Below are 19008 nucleotides of genomic sequence, written 5' to 3'. Positions count from 1 at the left end.
TTTTCATTGCTTCTTTTTTACATAAGAAAAGAGCCCCCCAGCCCCTCCCCGCCCTCCCCAGGTCCTGCGCTCTTCAGCAGGTGGGCTCAGGCCCGTCCTCTCCTCACTCCAGGGGCCGGGGGCCAGGGGGGGCTGGGGCTGGGGCCTGAGTCTGTGCGTGGCTGTGTGTCCGGGCAGGCCTCAGTACTGCGGGGTCTGGCCTGCCCCCTGAGCCTGGCGGTGGGCCAAGTGCATGAGCCGCAGGAGCAGATCGCCGGCCGCACCGCCCACCAGGGCCCGGTTCTGGTCCGCAGGGGCGCGCCTCTTACTGCTGTCCTCCAGGCAGCTGGGGTCCAGCGAGCAGCTCTCTGTGGAGACACACAGGCCCCTCACAACACTGGGAGTCACTCAGACTGACTGTCACTCCAGCAGCTCTCATGGGAGACACACAGGCCCCTCACAACACTGGGAGTCACTCAGACTGACTGTCACTCCAGCAGCTCTCTGTGGAGACACACAGGCCCCTCACAACACTGGGAGTCACTCAGACTGACTGTCACTCCAGCAGCTCTCTGTGGAGACACACAGGCCCCTCACAACACTGGGAGTCACTCAGACTGACTGTCACTCCAGCAGCTCTCTGTGGAGACACACAGACCCCTCACAACACTGGGAGTCACTCAGACTGACTGTCACTCCAGCAGCTCTCTGTGGAGACACACAGACCCCTCACAACACTGGGAGTCACTCAGACTGACTGTCACTCCAGCAGCTCTCTGTGGAGACACACAGGCCCCTCACAACACTGGGAGTCACTCAGACTGACTGTCACTCCAGCAGCTCTCATGGGAGACACACAGGCCCCTCACAACACTGGGAGTCACTCAGACTGACTGTCACTCCAGCAGCTCTCTGTGGAGACACACAGACCCCTCACAACACTGGGAGTCACTCAGACTGACTGTCACTCCAGCAGCTCTCTGTGGAGACACACAGACCCCTCACAACACTGGGAGTCACTCAGACTGACTGTCACTCCAGCAGCTCTCTGTGGAGACACACAGACCCCTCACAACACTGGGGGTCACTCAGACTGACTCTCTCACTCCAGCAGCTCTCTGTGGAGACACACAGGCCCCTCACAACACTGGGAGTCACTCAGACTGACTGTCACTCAACAGGAGCAGCCCCTCAGCCCCTCTCTCTTGTTCACTTGCTAGTGTCTCCCAGGCTCTTCCTGAAGAATGCAGACTGCCATCTCAGTCTCCCTCAGCCTCGCCTGCCACACTCGCACATTCTCACGGCCCTTTGTTGTCGGCCGGGAGACGAACAAATTCACTCCTATGAACCCCATTGAGGCCGAGACTCTGGCCAGGTGATCAACAAGTGGAGAATAGTCAGCGAGGGCTCAGGAGCTGCTGTGGCCCCCAGGAACACTGAGTGGCACACCACTACATAGACATTATCATGTCTTTGGACTCTGGGGGGAAACCAGAGCATTAGAAGGAAACACAGGGAGAACATGCAGACTCCACACAGACAGCACCCCAGGAACTGAACCCAGGGCCCCAGCGCTGCGAGGCAGCAATGCTGACCACTGTACCACTGTACCGCCCTAACATTATATTCAATTCTAATTCATTCTAAGCCCTTCTGCGTGTTATCTTCTGAGTGTGATGTCATGCAGTGTCTGACCTTCATCACAGCAGACCCCTGGAGCAGCACAGCGCCCCCCCTCAGCGCCACAGGCTCTGCCCCCGGCCTCGCAGGGAGATGGCAGGTAATTCTCCTCCAGGCAGCGCGCTGTCTCAGGGGTGCCCACATAGCAGCCCAGCTCCTCCCCACAGCAGATACTGGGGCCAACACAGCGCCCCCTGTCTCCGGGGCCACACGCCATACACTGAGGAGAGAGAGAGAGAGACAGGGTCTGAAGAGAGACAGACAGAGGGGCTACAGACACACTGAGGAGAGAGAGAGAGAGACAGGGTCTGAAGAGAGACAGACAGAGGGGCTACAGACACACTGAGGAGAGAGAGAGAGAGACAGGGTCTGAAGAGAGACAGACAGAGGGGCTACAGACACACTGAGGAGAGAGAGAGACAGGGTCTGAAGAGAGACAGACAGAGGGGCTACAGACACACTGAGGAGAGAGAGAGACAGGGTCTGAAGAGAGACAGACAGAGGGGCTACAGACACACTGAGGAGAGAGAGAGACAGGGTCTGAAGAGAGACAGACAGAGGGGCTACAGACACACTGAGGAGAGAGAGAGAGAGACAGGGTCTGAAGAGAGACAGACAGAGGGGCTACAGACACACTGAGGAGAGAGAGAGACAGGGTCTGAAGAGAGACAGACAGAGGGGCTACAGACACACTGAGGAGAGAGAGAGAGAGACAGGGTCTGAAGAGAGACAGACAGAGGGGCTACAGGCACACTGAGGAGAGAGAGAGAGAGACAGGGTCTGAAGAGAGACAGACAGAGGGCCTACAGACACACTGAGGAGAGAGAGACAGGGTCTGAAGAGAGACAGACAGAGGGGCTACAGACACACTGAGGAGAGAGAGAGAGAGACAGGGTCTGAAGAGAGACAGACAGAGGGGCTACAGACACACTGAGGAGAGAGAGAGAGAGACTCTGTAATCCAATGAAAGTGTAATCCAACCCATTGCCCTATATGGCAGTGAAGTGTGGGGTCCCCTCACAGACCAGGATTACACCCAATGGGACAAACACCCCACAGAAACTCTGCACATGGAGATCTGTAGAAACATCCTCCGTGTGCAGAGAAGAACTCCTAACAACGGGTGCAGGGCCGAATTAGGCCAGTACCCACTATTGATAAACATACAGAAAAGAATATTCAAGTATTGGCTACACCTAAAAAACAGTGACCAAAATTCCTACCACCACAAAGCCCTGCTGAGCCAAGAGCTGAGCCCAAAACAGAGCCCCCTGAGCCAGCTGGTACTGAGGCTCACCGACCTGAGCCACACCGACACTAACCAGCCTCAGGACAGCACTGCTAGAGCACCACAACCCAGACTCAACCACATCACAGCACAGATCAAACAGCAATATCTCACACACTGGGACACACACACACAGACACAACATAAACTGGAATGTTACAGAACCTTAAACAGACAATACACACTAGCTGAATATTTGACCAAAATAAAAAATAACAAACAGAAACAGACCCTGACGAAGTACAGGCTCAGTGACCACAACCTGGCCATAGAAACTGGGCGACACAGGCAGACCTGGCTGCCCAGAGAGGACAGGCTGTGCTCCCACTGCCAGCGGGGAGAAATAGAGACAGAGGTGCACTTCCTACTGCACTGTGACAGATACTCTGGGATTAGAGAAACATTCTTCCCTAAATTCAGAAATCTAATCCCAGAGTTCCCACACCTGCCAGAATCACAACGGGTCCCAATCCTACTGGGAGAGGGAGGAGGGAACTCAGTTGAACTGGCAGCCCAGTATGTGATCTCCTGTCACAGCCTGAGGAACAGTGAGTCTGTCTCCCAATAATGCTCCAGCCGCCTACAGAATATGTCAATATTGTATAATATGTCTTTGTTGTAAATGTCTGTAATATGTCTGTAGATTTTATTTTACTTCTATTTTTGTTTTGTTTCATGTAAATATCATTACTTTCATTTGCTTTGGCAACACTGATTGTACCCATCGGTCATGCTAATAAAGCACCTTGAATTGAATTGAATTGAATTGAGAGACAGGGTCTGAAGAGAGACAGACAGAGGGGCTACAGACACACTGAGGAGAGAGAGAGAGAGAGACAGGGTCTGAAGAGAGACAGACAGAGGGGCTACAGACACACTGAGGAGAGAGAGAGAGACAGGGTCTGAAGAGAGACAGACAGAGGGGCTACAGACACACTGAGGAGAGAGAGAGAGAGACAGGGTCTGAAGAGAGACAGACAGAGGGGCTACAGACACACTGAGGAGAGAGAGAGACAGGGTCTGAAGAGAGACAGACAGAGGGGCTACAGACACACTGAGGAGAGAGAGAGAGAGACAGGGTCTGAAGAGAGACAGACAGAGGGGCTACAGACACACTGAGGAGAGAGAGAGAGAGACTCTCTCTCTTCTGATCACATTTACACCCTACACACACTGATAGACAAACACGTCCACCAAAAACACAAAGGAAAAATTTTTGCCTGCTTTGTCGATTTCAAAAAAGCATTTGACTCGATTTGGCATGAGAGATTGTTTTATAAACTACTCCAAAGCGGCATAGGGGGCAAAGTGTACGACAAAATTAAATCAATGTATTCAGAGAGCAAATGTGCAGTGAAAATTGGAAACAAAAGGACTAAATTCTTCACCCAAGGCCGCGGGGTGAGACAGGGCTGCAGCCTGAGCCCAACACTGTTCAATATCTATATCAACGAATTAGCAGGAATGTTGGAGCAGTCTGCAGCTCCTGGTCTCACACTACACGACACAGAAATCAAGTTCCTGCTCTACGCAGATGACCTGGTCCTGCTGTCGCCCACAGAACAGGGGCTGCAGCAGAACCTGGCACTGCTGGAGCAGTACTGTCAGACCTGGGCACTGACAGTCAATCTGGACAAGACCAGAGTTATGGTTTTCCAGAAGAAAGCCAGACCTCAGGGAAACAGGTACAAATTCACACTGAACAACAACACATTGGAGCACACATCCAGCTACACATATCTCGGTCTCACCATCAGCTCTTCCGGGAGTTTTGACCTGGCAGTGAAGGCACTGAGGGAGAAGGCACTCAGGGCTTTCTACACAATAAGAAGGAGGCTCTTCAACATCAACCCACCAACAAGAATCTGGCTCCAAATACTTGAAAGTGTAATCCAACCCATTGCCCTATACGGCAGTGAAGTGTGGGGTCCCCTCACAGACCAGGATTACACCCAATGGGACAAACACCCCACAGAAACTCTGCACATGGAGATCTGTAGAAACATCCTCCGTGTGCAGAGAAGAACTCCTAACAACGGGTGCAGGGCCGAATTAGGCCAGTACCCACTATTGATAAACATACAGAAAAGAATATTCAAGTATTGGCTACACCTAAAAAACAGTGACCAAAATTCCTACCACCACAAAGCCCTGCTGAGCCAAGAGCTGAGCCCAAAACAGAGCCCCCTGAGCCAGCTGGTCCTGAGGCTCACCGACCTGAGCCACACCGACACTAACCAGCCTCAGGACAGCACTGCTAGAGCACCACAACCCAGACTCAACCACATCACAGCACAGATCAAACAGCAATATCTCACACACTGGGACACACACACACAGACACAACATAAACTGGAATGTTACAGAACCTTAAACAGACAATACACACTAGCTGAATATTTGACCAAAATAAAAAATAACAAACAGAAACAGACCCTGACGAAGTACAGGCTCAGTGACCACAACCTGGCCATAGAAACTGGGCGACACAGGCAGACCTGGCTGTCCAGAGAGGACAGGCTGTGCTCCCACTGCCAGCGGGGAGAAATAGAGACAGAGGTGCACTTCCTACTGCACTGTGACAGATACTCTGGGATTAGAGAAACATTCTTCCCTAAATTCAGAAATCTAATCCCAGAGTTCCCACACCTGCCAGAATCACAACGGGTCCCAATCCTACTGGGAGAGGGAGGAGGGAACTCAGTTGAACTGGCAGCCCAGTATGTGATCTCCTGTCACAGCCTGAGGAACAGTGAGTCTGTCTCCCAATAATGCTCCAGCCGCCTACAGAATATGTCAATATTGTATAATATGTCTTTGTTGTAAATGTCTGTAATATGTCTGTAGATTTTATTTTACTTCTATTTTTGTTTTGTTTCATGTAAATATAATTACTTTCATTTGCTTTGGCAACACTGATTGTACCCATCGGTCATGCTAATAAAGCACCTTGAATTGAATTGAATTGAATTGAGAGACAGGGTCTGAAGAGAGACAGACAGAGGGGCTACAGACACACTGAGGAGAGAGAGAGAGAGACAGGGTCTGAAGAGAGACAGACAGAGGGGCTACAGACACACTGAGGAGAGAGAGAGAGAGACAGGGTCTGAAGAGAGACAGACAGAGGGGCTACAGACACACTGAGGAGAGAGAGAGAGAGAGACAGGGTCTGAAGAGAGACAGACAGAGGGGCTACAGACACACTGAGGAGAGAGAGAGAGAGACAGGGTCTGAAGAGAGACAGACAGAGGGGCTACAGACACACTGAGGAGAGAGAGAGAGAGAGAGAGAGAGACAGGGTCTGAAGAGAGACAGACAGAGGGGCTACAGACACACTGAGGAGAGAGAGAGAGACAGGGTCTGAAGAGAGACAGACAGAGGGGCTACAGACACACTGAGGAGAGAGAGAGACAGGGTCTGAAGAGAGACAGACAGAGGGGCTACAGACACACTGAGGAGAGAGAGAGAGACAGGGTCTGAAGAGAGACAGACAGAGGGGCTACAGACACACTGAGGAGAGAGAGAGAGAGACAGGGTCTGAAGAGAGACAGACAGAGGGGCTACAGACACACTGAGGAGAGAGAGAGAGAGACAGGGTCTGAAGAGAGACAGACAGAGGGGCTACAGACACACTGAGGAGAGAGAGAGAGAGACAGGGATAAACTCGATCCCAGCAACTACCGGGGCATCTGTGTGAACAGTAACCTGGGGAAGGTATTCTGCAGTATCCTGAATACACGAATACTGGCCTTCCTTACCGAACACAATGTCCTGAGTAAAAGTCAGATTGGCTTCTTGCCAGATCACCGCACATCTGATCACATTTACACCCTGCACACACTGATAGACAAACACGTCCACCAAAAACACAAAGGAAAAATTTTTGCCTGCTTTGTCGATTTCAAAAAAGCATTTGACTCGATTTGGCATGAGAGATTGTTTTATAAACTACTCCAAAGCGGCATAGGGGGCAAAGTGTACGACATAATTAAATCAATGTATTCAGAGAGCAAATGTGCAGTGAAAATTGGAAACAAAAGGACTAAATTCTTCACCCAAGGCCGCGGGGTGAGACAGGGCTGCAGCCTGAGCCCAACACTGTTCAATATCTATATCAACGAATTAGCAGGAATGTTGGAGCAGTCTGCAGCTCCTGGTCTCACACTACACGACACAGAAATCAAGTTCCTGCTCTACGCAGATGACCTGGTCCTGCTGTCGCCCACAGAACAGGGGCTGCAGCAGAACCTGGCACTGCTGGAGCAGCACTGTCAGACCTGGGCACTGACAGTCAATCTGGACAAGACCAGAGTTATGGTTTTCCAGAAGAAAGCCAGACCTCAGGGAAACAGGTACAAATTCACACTGAACAACAACACATTGGAGCACACATCCAGCTACACATATCTCGGTCTCACCATCAGCTCTTCCGGGAGTTTTGACCTGGCAGTGAAGGCACTGAGGGAGAAGGCACTCAGGGCTTTCTACGCAATAAGAAAGAGGCTCTTCAACATCAACCCACCAACAAGAATCTGGCTCCAAATATTTGAAAGTGTAATCCAACCCATTGCCCTATACGGCAGTGAAGTGTGGGGTCCCCTCACAGACCAGGATTACACCCAATGGGACAAACACCCCACAGAAACTCTGCACATGGAGATCTGTAGAAACATCCTCCGTGTGCAGAGAAGAACTCCTAACAACGGGTGCAGGGCCGAATTAGGCCAGTACCCACTATTGATAAACATACAGAAAAGAATATTCAAGTATTGGCTACACCTAAAAAACAGTGACCAAAATTCCTACCACCACAAAGCCCTGCTGAGCCAAGAGCTGAGCCCAAAACAGAGCCCCCTGAGCCAGCTGGTCCTGAGGCTCACCGACCTGAGCCACACCGACACTAACCAGCCTCAGGACAGCACTGCTAGAGCACCACAACCCAGACTCAACCACATCACAGCACAGATCAAACAGCAATATCTCACACACTGGGACACACACACACAGACACAACATAAACTGGAATGTTACAGAACCTTAAACAGACAATACACACTAGCTGAATATTTGACCAAAATAAAAAATAACAAACAGAAACAGACCCTGACGAAGTACAGGCTCAGTGACCACAACCTGGCCATAGAAACTGGGCGACACAGGCAGACCTGGCTGTCCAGAGAGGACAGGCTGTGCTCCCACTGCCAGCGGGGAGAAATAGAGACAGAGGTGCACTTCCTACTGCACTGTGACAGATACTCTGGGATTAGAGAAACATTCTTCCCTAAATTCAGAAATCTAATCCCAGAGTTCCCACACCTGCCAGAATCACAACGGGTCCCAATCCTACTGGGAGAGGGAGGAGGGAACTCAGTTGAACTGGCAGCCCAGTATGTGATCTCCTGTCACAGCCTGAGGAACAGTGAGTCTGTCTCCCAATAATGCTCCAGCCGCCTACAGAATATGTCAATATTGTATAATATGTCTTTGTTGTAAATGTCTGTAATATGTCTGTAGATTTTATTTTACTTCTATTTTTGTTTTGTTTCATGTAAATATCATTACTTTCATTTGCTTTGGCAACACTGATTGTACCCATCGGTCATGCTAATAAAGCACCTTGAATTGAATTGAATTGAATTGACAGGGTCTGAAGAGAGACAGACAGAGGGGCTACAGACACACTGAGGAGAGAGAGAGAGACAGGGTCTGAAGAGAGACAGACAGAGGGGCTACAGACACACTGAGGAGAGAGAGAGAGACAGGGTCTGAAGAGAGACAGACAGAGGGGCTACAGACACACTGAGGAGAGAGAGAGAGACAGGGTCTGAAGAGAGACAGACAGAGGGGCTACAGACACACTGAGGAGAGAGAGAGAGAGACAGGGTCTGAAGAGAGACAGACAGAGGGGCTACAGACACACTGAGGAGAGAGAGAGAGAGACAGGGTCTGAAGAGAGACAGACAGAGGGACTACAGACACACTGAGGAGAGAGAGAGACAGGGTCTGAAGAGAGACAGACAGAGGGGCTACAGACACACTGAGGAGAGAGAGAGAGACAGGGTCTGAAGAGAGACAGACAGAGGGGCTACAGACACACTGAGGAGAGAGAGAGACAGGGTCTGAAGAGAGACAGACAGAGGGGCTACAGACACACTGAGGAGAGAGAGAGACAGGGTCTGAAGAGAGACAGACAGAGGGGCTACAGACACACTGAGGAGAGAGAGAGAGACAGGGTCTGAAGAGAGACAGAGAGAGGGGCTACAGACACACTGTGGAGAGAGAGAGAGAGAGAGACAGGGTCTGAAGAGAGACAGACAGAGGGGCTACAGACACACTGAGGAGAGAGAGAGACAGGGTCTGAAGAGAGACAGAGAGAGGGGCTACAGACACACTGAGGAGAGAGAGAGACAGGGTCTGAAGAGAGCAGTGTGACAGGCGAAGGAACGGTCAAAGACAGAAGCACGAAAGGAAAGAGACATACTTCTGTCGGAGTTAAAAAGTTCGGGTGTCGCCAAAGCTAATTTTGAGTGCTTTAAATAGTGAAATCCAGGCACGCCGCCTCAGTCTTGCATGAACTGCTCAATGTGAGAACCGAAATAGCGGCCCACCGTTTTCAATCAACCCCGCCGATTCAGAAGACTTCTAATTTCTCCGAGCAGTCTTCAGGAGGGCGGCGACAAGCACTCTCACAACTCGGCATAGAGCGACGCCACGATGTGAGTCTTCTGACCGGCTCTGCTGCTCACGGTACAGCGGGAAAGGTATGGAAGCCCGTTTCCGACAGGGAGTAAGAAAAAACGCGCTATGGTATCTCAGAATTGCGACTTAGTAACTCAGAATTCCGACTTTATATCTCGTAATTGCGACTTCGAAATAGCCCATATTTCATTGTCTGTCCTTTTGTTATTGTAACGGATTCGGGTTCTAGGGCTTGTGCCCTCGCCTCTCCTACCCTACTTCGTGCCTCGCTGCATTGGCTCGGACCCGGGTCTTGCCAGCTGAGCTAAAGATCACTTTCTGTAGCCCCGGCGGCCAGCATCCCTGTTATGCGCAGAGGAGGGCGGTGCCGTCACCACACTGCAACCAGATCGTACAACCTGTATGTCAGCCGTTCCGTTATACTATATTCATGAATCGTACAGGATCATAGGATCTATAGGCCTGAGGACTGGTCTTGTACAGTGCCCTGATAAAAATTAAATTAATTACACTAATTTTTATAGAATCCCATTTCCGCCAGTGAGGCTTCCGTAGTACCCGGATGGAATAGTGGACGGTGGGCTTTTTAAAAAAAGTTTTTGTTTAAACACCAGAATACAAAAACGGAGACAGAATATGAAATAAGTTACAGAAATAGACACTTCACATCCAGAGGAATTCACAATTATAAAATCTGAAACTTATACTTTTTACATATTTCCATTGTATGTCCTTTTTTACTTAAAAAAGAAGGTCTTTACCTCAGCTGGCAAGACCCGGGTCCGAGCCAATGCAGCGAGGCACGAAGTAGGGTGGGAGCGGCGAGGGCACAAGCCCTAGAACCCGAATCCGTTACAATAACAAGAGGACAGACAATGAAATGTGGGCTATTTCAAAGTCGCAAATGTGAGATATAAAGTCACAATTACGAGATATAAAGTCATAATTCTGAGTTTTAAGTCGCAATTCTGAGTTACTAAGTCGCAATTCTGAGATACCATAGCGCGTTTTTTTTTACTCCCTGGCGGAAACGGGCTTCCATAGGGACTCGGGCTGTCCGAATAAACCTGCATATGACAGCTTCTCCGGAGCACAGTCCAGGCTTGGAGCCTGGAGCTCAGGAAGCCTCTTTAATGGCGCAGCGGAGAGCAAGGTTCAGCTCCCGCCGGGCGACAGGGCGCTACATCGCTGCCGGCGACGCTGTGTCCCTCAGAAACCCGGGGCGTCGCGGGCACTCTGGCTGTCGTCTCGTTTCGTTTCACAGTCTGCCGGCGCTGCAGCCGGGTGTAGCGCCATCCGAAAGCTCTTTACAGAAGGGAAAACAGACTAGAAGTGAAGGTTTTTGGAAAACCGAGTGTCGGGAGGAGCGGCGCGGTGGTGCGGCAGCGGACTGTGCTGTCTCACAGCGCCGGGTGCTGGGCTCGACTCTAGCTGCCTTCTGTGTGGAGTCTGCATGCTCTCTCTGTGTTTGAGTGGCGCTCCAGCTTCCTCCCACTTTCCAGAGACGCGGAGAGTGAGGAGGTCGGTTTCCGAAGTGTCCCCACGCTGTCCCGCGATGAAGTTCTCTGATGCCCGAAGAGGGTCCATGTGTCTGAGACACTTTCCAAGAACGAGCGACTTTCTGATAATGGATGGACGGGTTTTGTAAAGTTATGATCCAAATACAGTACAGGCATCGCACCGCTGAGAGGTCAAAGTGCATAGTACAGGTGTCGGAGAACCGCAATCAAGTTACTCTTAAAGGCAACTTCTTTCTAAATAATTGGGGACACACCTGTAAATTACTGATCCTTCAGGCAGGGGGCTTGCTCAGTTAAGGGGACTCTGAGCTGACGAGCGCGCTCATCTCGCTCCCGAATGATCACCAGATCACTACACCCGACACAACACCGGCTTTAATCGATGGCAGTGAAGTCGTGAAATCGCTGACTGCAGCGCTCCCCGGGCTCGACACAAGGGATGGTGTTCAAGTGTAGATGCGGCGACTCTCGACCGGTACCGCCTCATCCCCGGACTCTCGCCGGGCCCAGTCCGGCCTTTCGTCTTGCACTGCGCCGCTTTCTAACGTGAAATAAACTCTCCCAACTCCATTCGGCTGAAATAAACCACTCGCGTTACAGATGCGCGGTGAGGACGGTCCCTGAAGCGCCTTTCCAAGAGACAGAACACAGAGAGCTCACACACACGGCTGGCTCCGGGACACTCACACACGGGAGCTCCGAGACGAGCTCAACGAAAAACCTGGTTTTAAAGTTTTAGCCCAAGGAACCGGAGCCCCGGGTTCCGGTTGGAAAGCATCTGCGGTTCTAGACAGACGCGGTGCGGAAGGAGGAGCCGTCAGACGCTCAGCGAGGAGAGATCTGGCAGAGGCGTGAATGTACGTTGACCGAGGCACCCGCCGGCGCGCTTACCTGTCTGAGGCCGGTGTCGGGGTACGAGCGCTTGCCCCCTCGGGGGCAGTTCTGGATGTAGCAGGCGGAGGACAGGGCCAGCAGCCCCAGCAGGCACAGCGGCAGCGCGGATTCGGGCATGGCGGACGGGAGGCTTCGCGTTGTGCTCAGAGCCGCTCTCCACTCCTTGCTGCTCGTCCCGTCGAGCTCCCCTATTTATACGGGCGGAGATTTATTCTTCTCCCAGCGTCACCTCTCTTTTTTTCCATCTTCGTCTTTTTTTTTAAAAAAAAACTTTGCTCTGCCCCCCCCCCCCCCCGACGGCTCACCTTCGTGTCCCTAATATAGGTGAGTCATGGCTCAGTCACGTACCGTCTAATGCCCCGGTAAGAACAATTACTGGGGACGGTTGTGTTGTGTTTATTAATCACAGACAATAACAGCAGCCCGCACAAAGCGGCTCATTCAGGGCCTGAAGGACACGCGAGAAAGAGCTTCACCTGAGCCAGCGGAGCGAAGATGCAGTCGCGCACAATGGAGAGCCCTTTCTGTCTCTTCACCTCAGAACAATAGAGAGGACATCAGTCGCTGAATGCAGAGAGGACAAGATGTGGAGAGGCTGACAAAACGTTTTCTTTCGCTCGTGTCAAGCCCCGTAAATTCAGGCCGTAGGTTAGTCTTCAAGGTCCATCTTCCCAACAAGGGAAGCAGCACCTTCTGTTAAATGTCCCCGGCCTACAGGTAGAACTGTTGGCACATCTCAGAGCGCTGTGAGCACGGTAACACCTGTGAACACCGCAGAAGAGACCCAATAAGAAACATTTTCAAAGAGTCGCTCCATTTTCCCCCTTTATCCAAGTTTTTAATGTTGACTTTAAAAGAGACATGCATGTGCTCTACGTCTCTCCAGTTCTGGAGAGTAAATGGAGGTAGTACCAGCAGCCATGTCACCCTGCAGCTCCCAGCTGGCAGCTCACTGGTGCTCAGAAGCGTGAGCTTGACCAGTACCTGGATGGGAGACTCCTGGGAAAAACTAAGGCTGTTGTTGGTGTTAGTGGGACCAGTAGGGAGTGCTCACCCTGAGGACTGTATGGGTCCTAATGCCCCAGTATAGTGACTGGGACACTAGACTGTAACAAGGCGTCGTCCTTCTGATGAGACCTGAAACCGAGGTCCTGACTCTCTGTGGTCATTAACAATCCAGGGAGCTTCTCGCAGAGAGCAGGACCCATGGGCTGCAGAAGACTCAGGGCAGACAGGAGGGCTGGACTGCAGCTGCCCAGGACACTCCCCTCGTTCCCACTGCTCCGGTGCTCCCATCCAGGTACTGGTCAAGCTCACGCTGCTGAGCACCAGAGCACATCATGTCAGACATAGGTACCATGGAGAGGAGGCACAGGCGCTGTGGAGCGGGGAGACACAGGTACCATGGAGAGGAGACACAGGCGCTGTGGAGCGGGGAGACACGGGTACCATGGAGAGGAGATACAGGTACCATGGAGAGGAGGCACAAGCGCCACTAAATCCAAATCCAAATCTTCTGCATTCTGGATCAAGGGCACAATATAAAAAATAATCCATAATCAATATTTTCCATCTTTCAAATTAAAAGAGAAATTGCCTAAGTTACTTAAGCACTCTGCCTCAGCCTATTACTCTCTCATTTCCTGACCTGCTCCGGGGCGGAACTCTGGCAGGCCTGAGTGCATACTGATCAGAGAGAGACTGGGGGCTGGGAGATGAGTGAGGACATGAAGAGAAGAGAGACAGTGACAGAGGTGAGAGGCAGCGTGGGCCAGTGGGTAGAGCCCAGAGAGAGGGAGGCAGTGTGGGCCAGTGGGTAGAGCCCAGACAGAGGGAGGCAGTGTGGGCCAGTGGGTAGAGCCCAGAGAGAGAGGGAGGCAGTGTGGGCCAGTGGGTAGAGCCCAGAGAGAGGGAGGCAGTGTGGGCCAGTGGGTAGATCCCAGAGAGAGGGAGGCAGTGTGGGCCAGTGGTTAGAGCCCAGAGTATTGAATAGCAGTGACCCCTGTTGAGGAACCTGTGCCCTCAGCGGTCAATAACGCCCCCCAGATTCCAGTGATTGTGACAGTATGAAAGGGTGACCTTGGACCTCTCCTGCACAGTCACACGTGTGGATCGGATGCTGTAGATCTCCCCCGCCTCTCACAAGCTAGGTAAGAGAGCAAAGTACAAAGATAAGAGTGGTGTGAAACAAAAACCAGTGTAAACGCTGTCTTTTCTGCTTCTGAGTGTCAGCCAATCGCACGTGTCCGCTGGACGCCTGAGCCCGGGAGGGGCGAGATTGTGCTCGGAGGACTTGCATCCGGAATGCCGAATCCTGACAACGGGCATGACTCCGAACATGGTCTGCAGCCTCTTTCCTTTATTTACGCCCAGGAGGACTAATTGGGTTGAATATGTATGAATGGCATCTAACCCCCTGATGGAAATGCACAGCAGTGGAGAAACGACTCCGGTGGCATCGGCAGAATTTATGAAGATGAAAAAAAATGTCAAAGAAAAATAAACATTTCCTTGCTGTAAACAGCATAAATCAGAGCCAGGACCCCTCTGGCACATGGCAGGCACCCTGCAGGCACTGGTCCCAGTCACAGAAGTCAGGAGTCCTGGGCGCAACATCTAGCACAATACAGAGTAGGCACAAACACCCCATCTGGCAGCTTAGCTGCGTCTAACAGATGCAATAAAAATGCACCTGAAGAAGCTCCACAGCTGAAACTTTTCTTTTCCTTTCAGCATGGATTAAACCTTTACCTGTTTCTTTGCAGCCTGCGCATGCTGATGCAGCTCCCCACTCTTGTAAAAAAACAATGACAACCGTATGTTTGAAGAGACAGATACACCAACAGGACCAAAAGCAAACCAGCTCAAGTTGCCACTGCATGTCAGAGTGCACTCGTGTGACCGGCAGGAGTTGTGCGCAGACCTACCGCAGTGCATCGCTGGCCGCGCGCGCTGCGGACTGGACATGAGCAGTGGTCAGGGGCGTGAGGTCAGTCCAGCGCACTCAGATCCCAGTGAGGTGAGCAGCACCGCTGGACTCTGGACTCAGAACAGAGGCTGGTCTCCAGACGGACACTGCCACTGTGTGCAGTCAGGCTGTGGGTGCCCTTCTGGGCTCTGGGGTCAATGACTGGAGAGCAACCGGATGGCTCCCCAGGCCCAGCTCACATCGCCCCCCTTCCCTGACGAACAGCGTTCTGGACATAATGAAATTCTTCGTTTCTGTACCACTCTGGACTTGTCATTAAAGTCCAGCCTTTACCTGCTCACTCAAAGTCACACATTCCCACATTCATCTTCCTGCACTGGCGCCAGAGCTTCCAAAATCTGCCACCAGACCCAGGACGTCTCCAGCTGGCATCCTGGGTATCAAAACTCTGTGGGCCATCAGGCAGATGCCGCAACATTCATGCTTTAAGAAGGCCCGGCACTGAAAATGTACCAGACTCATTTGATCATTAAATTTTTAGAATAAATGTAATAGGTTTTGCATTTTTACTCCATATCTCAACAAGCGTGCCTTCTGAAAACAGTCATTTTCTGCACTCTTTTAGTCTCTCATTCTCTTTTTATTCCATAAATAACAGATGATGAAAACAATTTGAAATTATCTGAGGCTGAGATACTCCTGCAGGATGAGGTAGCATATTGTGTGCAAACTCTTTCATACAAGCTGATATCTTCATGAGGAGACAGCGCCCCTGCAGACTGTGAGCACTTACCTGGCCTGACACTCGCAGTCCCTGTCTCTCTCCGCCAGCCTGGAGAGTCCAGAGGGGACCCACACAGGTCTCAGGGGGCTTGCCTGGCTAAGGGGGTGTCATGGTGGCTGTCTGTGTGACAGTGCGGAGTGGGACCCCCCTGAGCCTCACTATCGAGGACAATCAGGCGACCCACGTGGACGAACGAGCGCCAGGTGGGATTATCCACCATCCCGGGATGGACTGTAGACACACGTGCTACACGTGAGGAGGACCCTGGGAATGACCGCTGAGCAGCAGATGCTTTTCGCCAGCGTCTGACGGTCAATGAGGCATAGCAAGAGAGCAGCTGGGTGAAGACCCAGAGCCCCATCTTTATCCACCACAGGGACCCCCCGTTGCATCAGGAAGCACAGGATACACCCACAGCACACAGCGAGATCCCACCAGCAAGAATCGCCACAGTGACCTTCAGCAGCTGGACTGCAGGTTCCACACATCAGTACAGGAGCACCCAGCCTCTTGTGACCAGTACGTCAGAGGCACTGCAAGCTTCAAGCGGGGCATCACCTAATAATATCCCCAGGCCAACAAGAGACAGACACTTCACACACATTATTATGGGGCGACCTGTCAAACCTACTGTACAGTGTCAGAAACAGGGAAACCAGCTGACTGAGCTGCCACAGGGCTTTACTGATGACCAGGGAACCACCAGCTGGCCTTCTGCAATCAGATGTGACCTTTGTTTGGAGGGGCAGTCTGATATGGCTGTGTGCTGCATTCCCACAACCCCTTCAGAACACAGAGGCCAGGGGCTGTGAGCTCCATAGGTGAGACTCCTCAGGACTTCATAGCAAAAAAGCATCTCATCCAAGCCAATCTGGCTCTTCAGAAAACAACTACCTTGCATAATTGCCTTAATAACTACCACCTGTCAAAACAAGCCTGATAGTAGCAGCCAGTTTGGGTTAAGAAAGGGCTGAAGGGAGAGGAGGGAGTTAATTTCATTCTTGATGTATGTACCCCCACTGACTCTGACCCCACTGTATAGACCGCTGACCTTGTGTTGCTATGATCCTTAATGCCAGATTAGCGTTTCCCTCTGCTAATTACTCTGATGAGCACCTAATAGATGTTTGTGATGCAGACAGTTTCCAGATGCACCCAATAAACATTATGAGATGCTAATGAGGGAACGTGGCATAAATGCTCATTTAAACTGCAATTTGAATTTTAAATTGTTTTCTTTTCTAATGTGTTTAAAATGGCAACACCCCTGAGGTTAAGAAGAACACGGAGAAGAACACGGAGAGCTCTGGTTCCTTCTGAGCCGGTTCTGTACAGGTCTATAGGCAGCCCCCCACAAACAGACACCGCTGACGTATACTTCTGCCTGCAGCATCTGTGTCGGGCCCTGCGTGGTACACACAGCCAACATGCCAGATACTGTGCGGTACGTGCTTGTTCTTGTCTGTGGTGAAGCTTCTGTATGCTCTCCTGAATGGCTGCACAGCTCTGAACACTGCACCACTGTTTGTGCTCAGATAGCACCACAAATGAGAAGCCGGGAGATGGGACTGTCAGTACTTTTCATCCGCTCTTGAACAGCATTGGCCAATACCGCCTTCTGCCCACCTCACCCCCTGGGCATCACAGATGACCACCAGAGGGAAACAGACAACACTGCCCCCTGCCCACTTCACCCCCTGGGCATTACAGATGACCACCAGAGGGGAACAGACTTGAGAAGGGAGGTCAGGTAGCTGTCACCAGAGTCACAGAGCCTTCGACTGGATGACAACTAAAGATACTGAAAACAAGCAAAAATAGTTTAAATAAATCCTATAATTCAGATCATTCAGAAGAGTAAATATGGCCAAAACATGACAGAACTGTGACAGACCCGACTGCACAGAACCACCCTCTCCAACTTCACAGCAGAGCACTGCAAAGCAACAGGAAGATGTTGCAAAAAGGAGAATCAAATGATTAATAAAGCTTTTATGTACAACTGAACAATCAACACAATGCTAAGAGTAAAGGGGAACTTCGGCACAACTGCAGCGCAATGACTCACACCGGATCTCTCTGTCCTCTGAGACAGAACAAGCCTGAGAACTGAAGGGCAATGAAACCACGGCAATTTAATCTGCCACAGAGTCGAGACATTACCATCACCAGACAGCAGCCGTGAAGCCTCTCCCCCTGAAATAAGTTAAACTCACCCACCAGAGATAAAGGAATAAGTAATATTGCAGAACAGATTTAATTCTGAGGCACTTACAGGCTTGTAACCTTTCAGGAGGCAGAGACTTTTCCAGGTGAGGTAAGTCAGGTGAGGGTCCAGGTGAGGTACAGGAAGTCAGGGGAAGGTCAGGTGAGGTACAGGAAGTCAGGTGAGGGTCCAGGTGAGGTACAGGAAGTCAGGTGAGGGTCCAGGTGAGGTACAGGAAGTCAGGGGAAGGTCAGGTGAGGTACAGGAAGTCAGGTGAGGGTCCAGGTGAGGTACAGGAAGTCAGGGGAAGGTCAGGTGAGGTACAGGAAGTCAGGTGAGGGTCCAGGTGAGGTACAGGAAGTCAGGGGAAGGTCAGGTGAGGTACAGGAAGTCAGGGGAAGGTCAGGTGAGGTAAGTCAGGTGAGGGTCCAGGTGAGGTACAGGAAGTCAGGTGAGGGTCCAGGTGAGGTAAGTCAGGTGAGGGTCCAGGTGAGGTACAGGAAGTCAGGTGAGGGTCCAGGTGAGGTACAGGAAGTCAGGGGAAGGTCAGGTGAGGTTAGCTGGATTTAAACAGACTTGGCTCGACTGAGGGGAGAAACATGAAGAACAGCTCTTCTGTGATTCAGGTCCCTCTCCTCTATTTATGTTTTTGGCAGAGTGGTAGGAGGAGGCCAGATGGAGATCCTTGCCTCAACCACATTTCCCAGAAGGCTGTGGGGAATAATCTCCTGCCCTTCACCATCAGACCCGTTAGAGGAAGATCGCTGGTCAGGTGACAATTTAAAAACCAGGAAGCAGAGGCGTGCGGAGTTCTGCACCTGCTGCCGGAGCGCAGATCCACGTGAGAGTCAGAGCGAGATCTGGGAAAACGTGAAGAGCCTTCACGATGGAGTCAGGGTGTGGAGGGACATCAGTTTGCTCGTTCAGGATGTTTACACCGGGTTCTGCTGTCTCCCTGCCCAGAAGTGAAGGGTCACACTCACACTGGCGCTGTGCGGAACTGGGCAGTGCCCACTGGCGGTCTATTGA

The 19008-nt window shown here is 51.4% G+C and overlaps 1 protein-coding gene across 1 annotated transcript; it reads right to left on the bottom strand.

Moving 5' to 3' along the window:
• Positions 1 to 180: 180 nt before the first annotated feature.
• Positions 181 to 12177, bottom strand: LOC148837247 (vasotocin-neurophysin VT 2-like). Its single transcript, XM_088910842.1, has 3 exons — positions 12058 to 12177; positions 1675 to 1879; positions 181 to 347 (listed from the first exon to the last, which is right to left on the bottom strand). The coding sequence occupies exons 1-3, from the start codon at positions 12175 to 12177 to the stop codon at positions 181 to 183; spliced, it is 492 nt and encodes a 163-aa protein (XP_088766968.1).
• Between the last annotated feature and the right edge of the window lie 6831 nt (positions 12178 to 19008).

The sequence above is a fragment of the Atractosteus spatula genome, chromosome 3, assembly GCF_055471065.1.
Source record: "Atractosteus spatula isolate fAtrSpa1 chromosome 3, fAtrSpa1.hap1, whole genome shotgun sequence".
Classification (NCBI taxonomy): Eukaryota; Metazoa; Chordata; class Actinopteri; order Semionotiformes; family Lepisosteidae; genus Atractosteus; species Atractosteus spatula.
The sequence above is the reverse complement of the archived record's forward strand: the minus strand, read 5'-3'. Positions and strand labels throughout refer to the sequence as shown.

Coding starts and splice junctions, on each gene's coding strand:
- LOC148837247 (XM_088910842.1), bottom strand. CDS start 12,177: ATGCCCGAATCCGCGCTGCCGCTGTGCCTGCTGGGGCTGCTGGCCCTG. Junction 1,880..12,057: donor CCGACACCGGCCTCAGACAG/GTAAGCGCGCCG, acceptor CTCTCTCCTCAG/TGTATGGCGTGTGGCCCCGG. Junction 348..1,674: donor AGGGGTCTGCTGTGATGAAG/GTCAGACACTGC, acceptor GTGTCTCCACAG/AGAGCTGCTCGCTGGACCCC.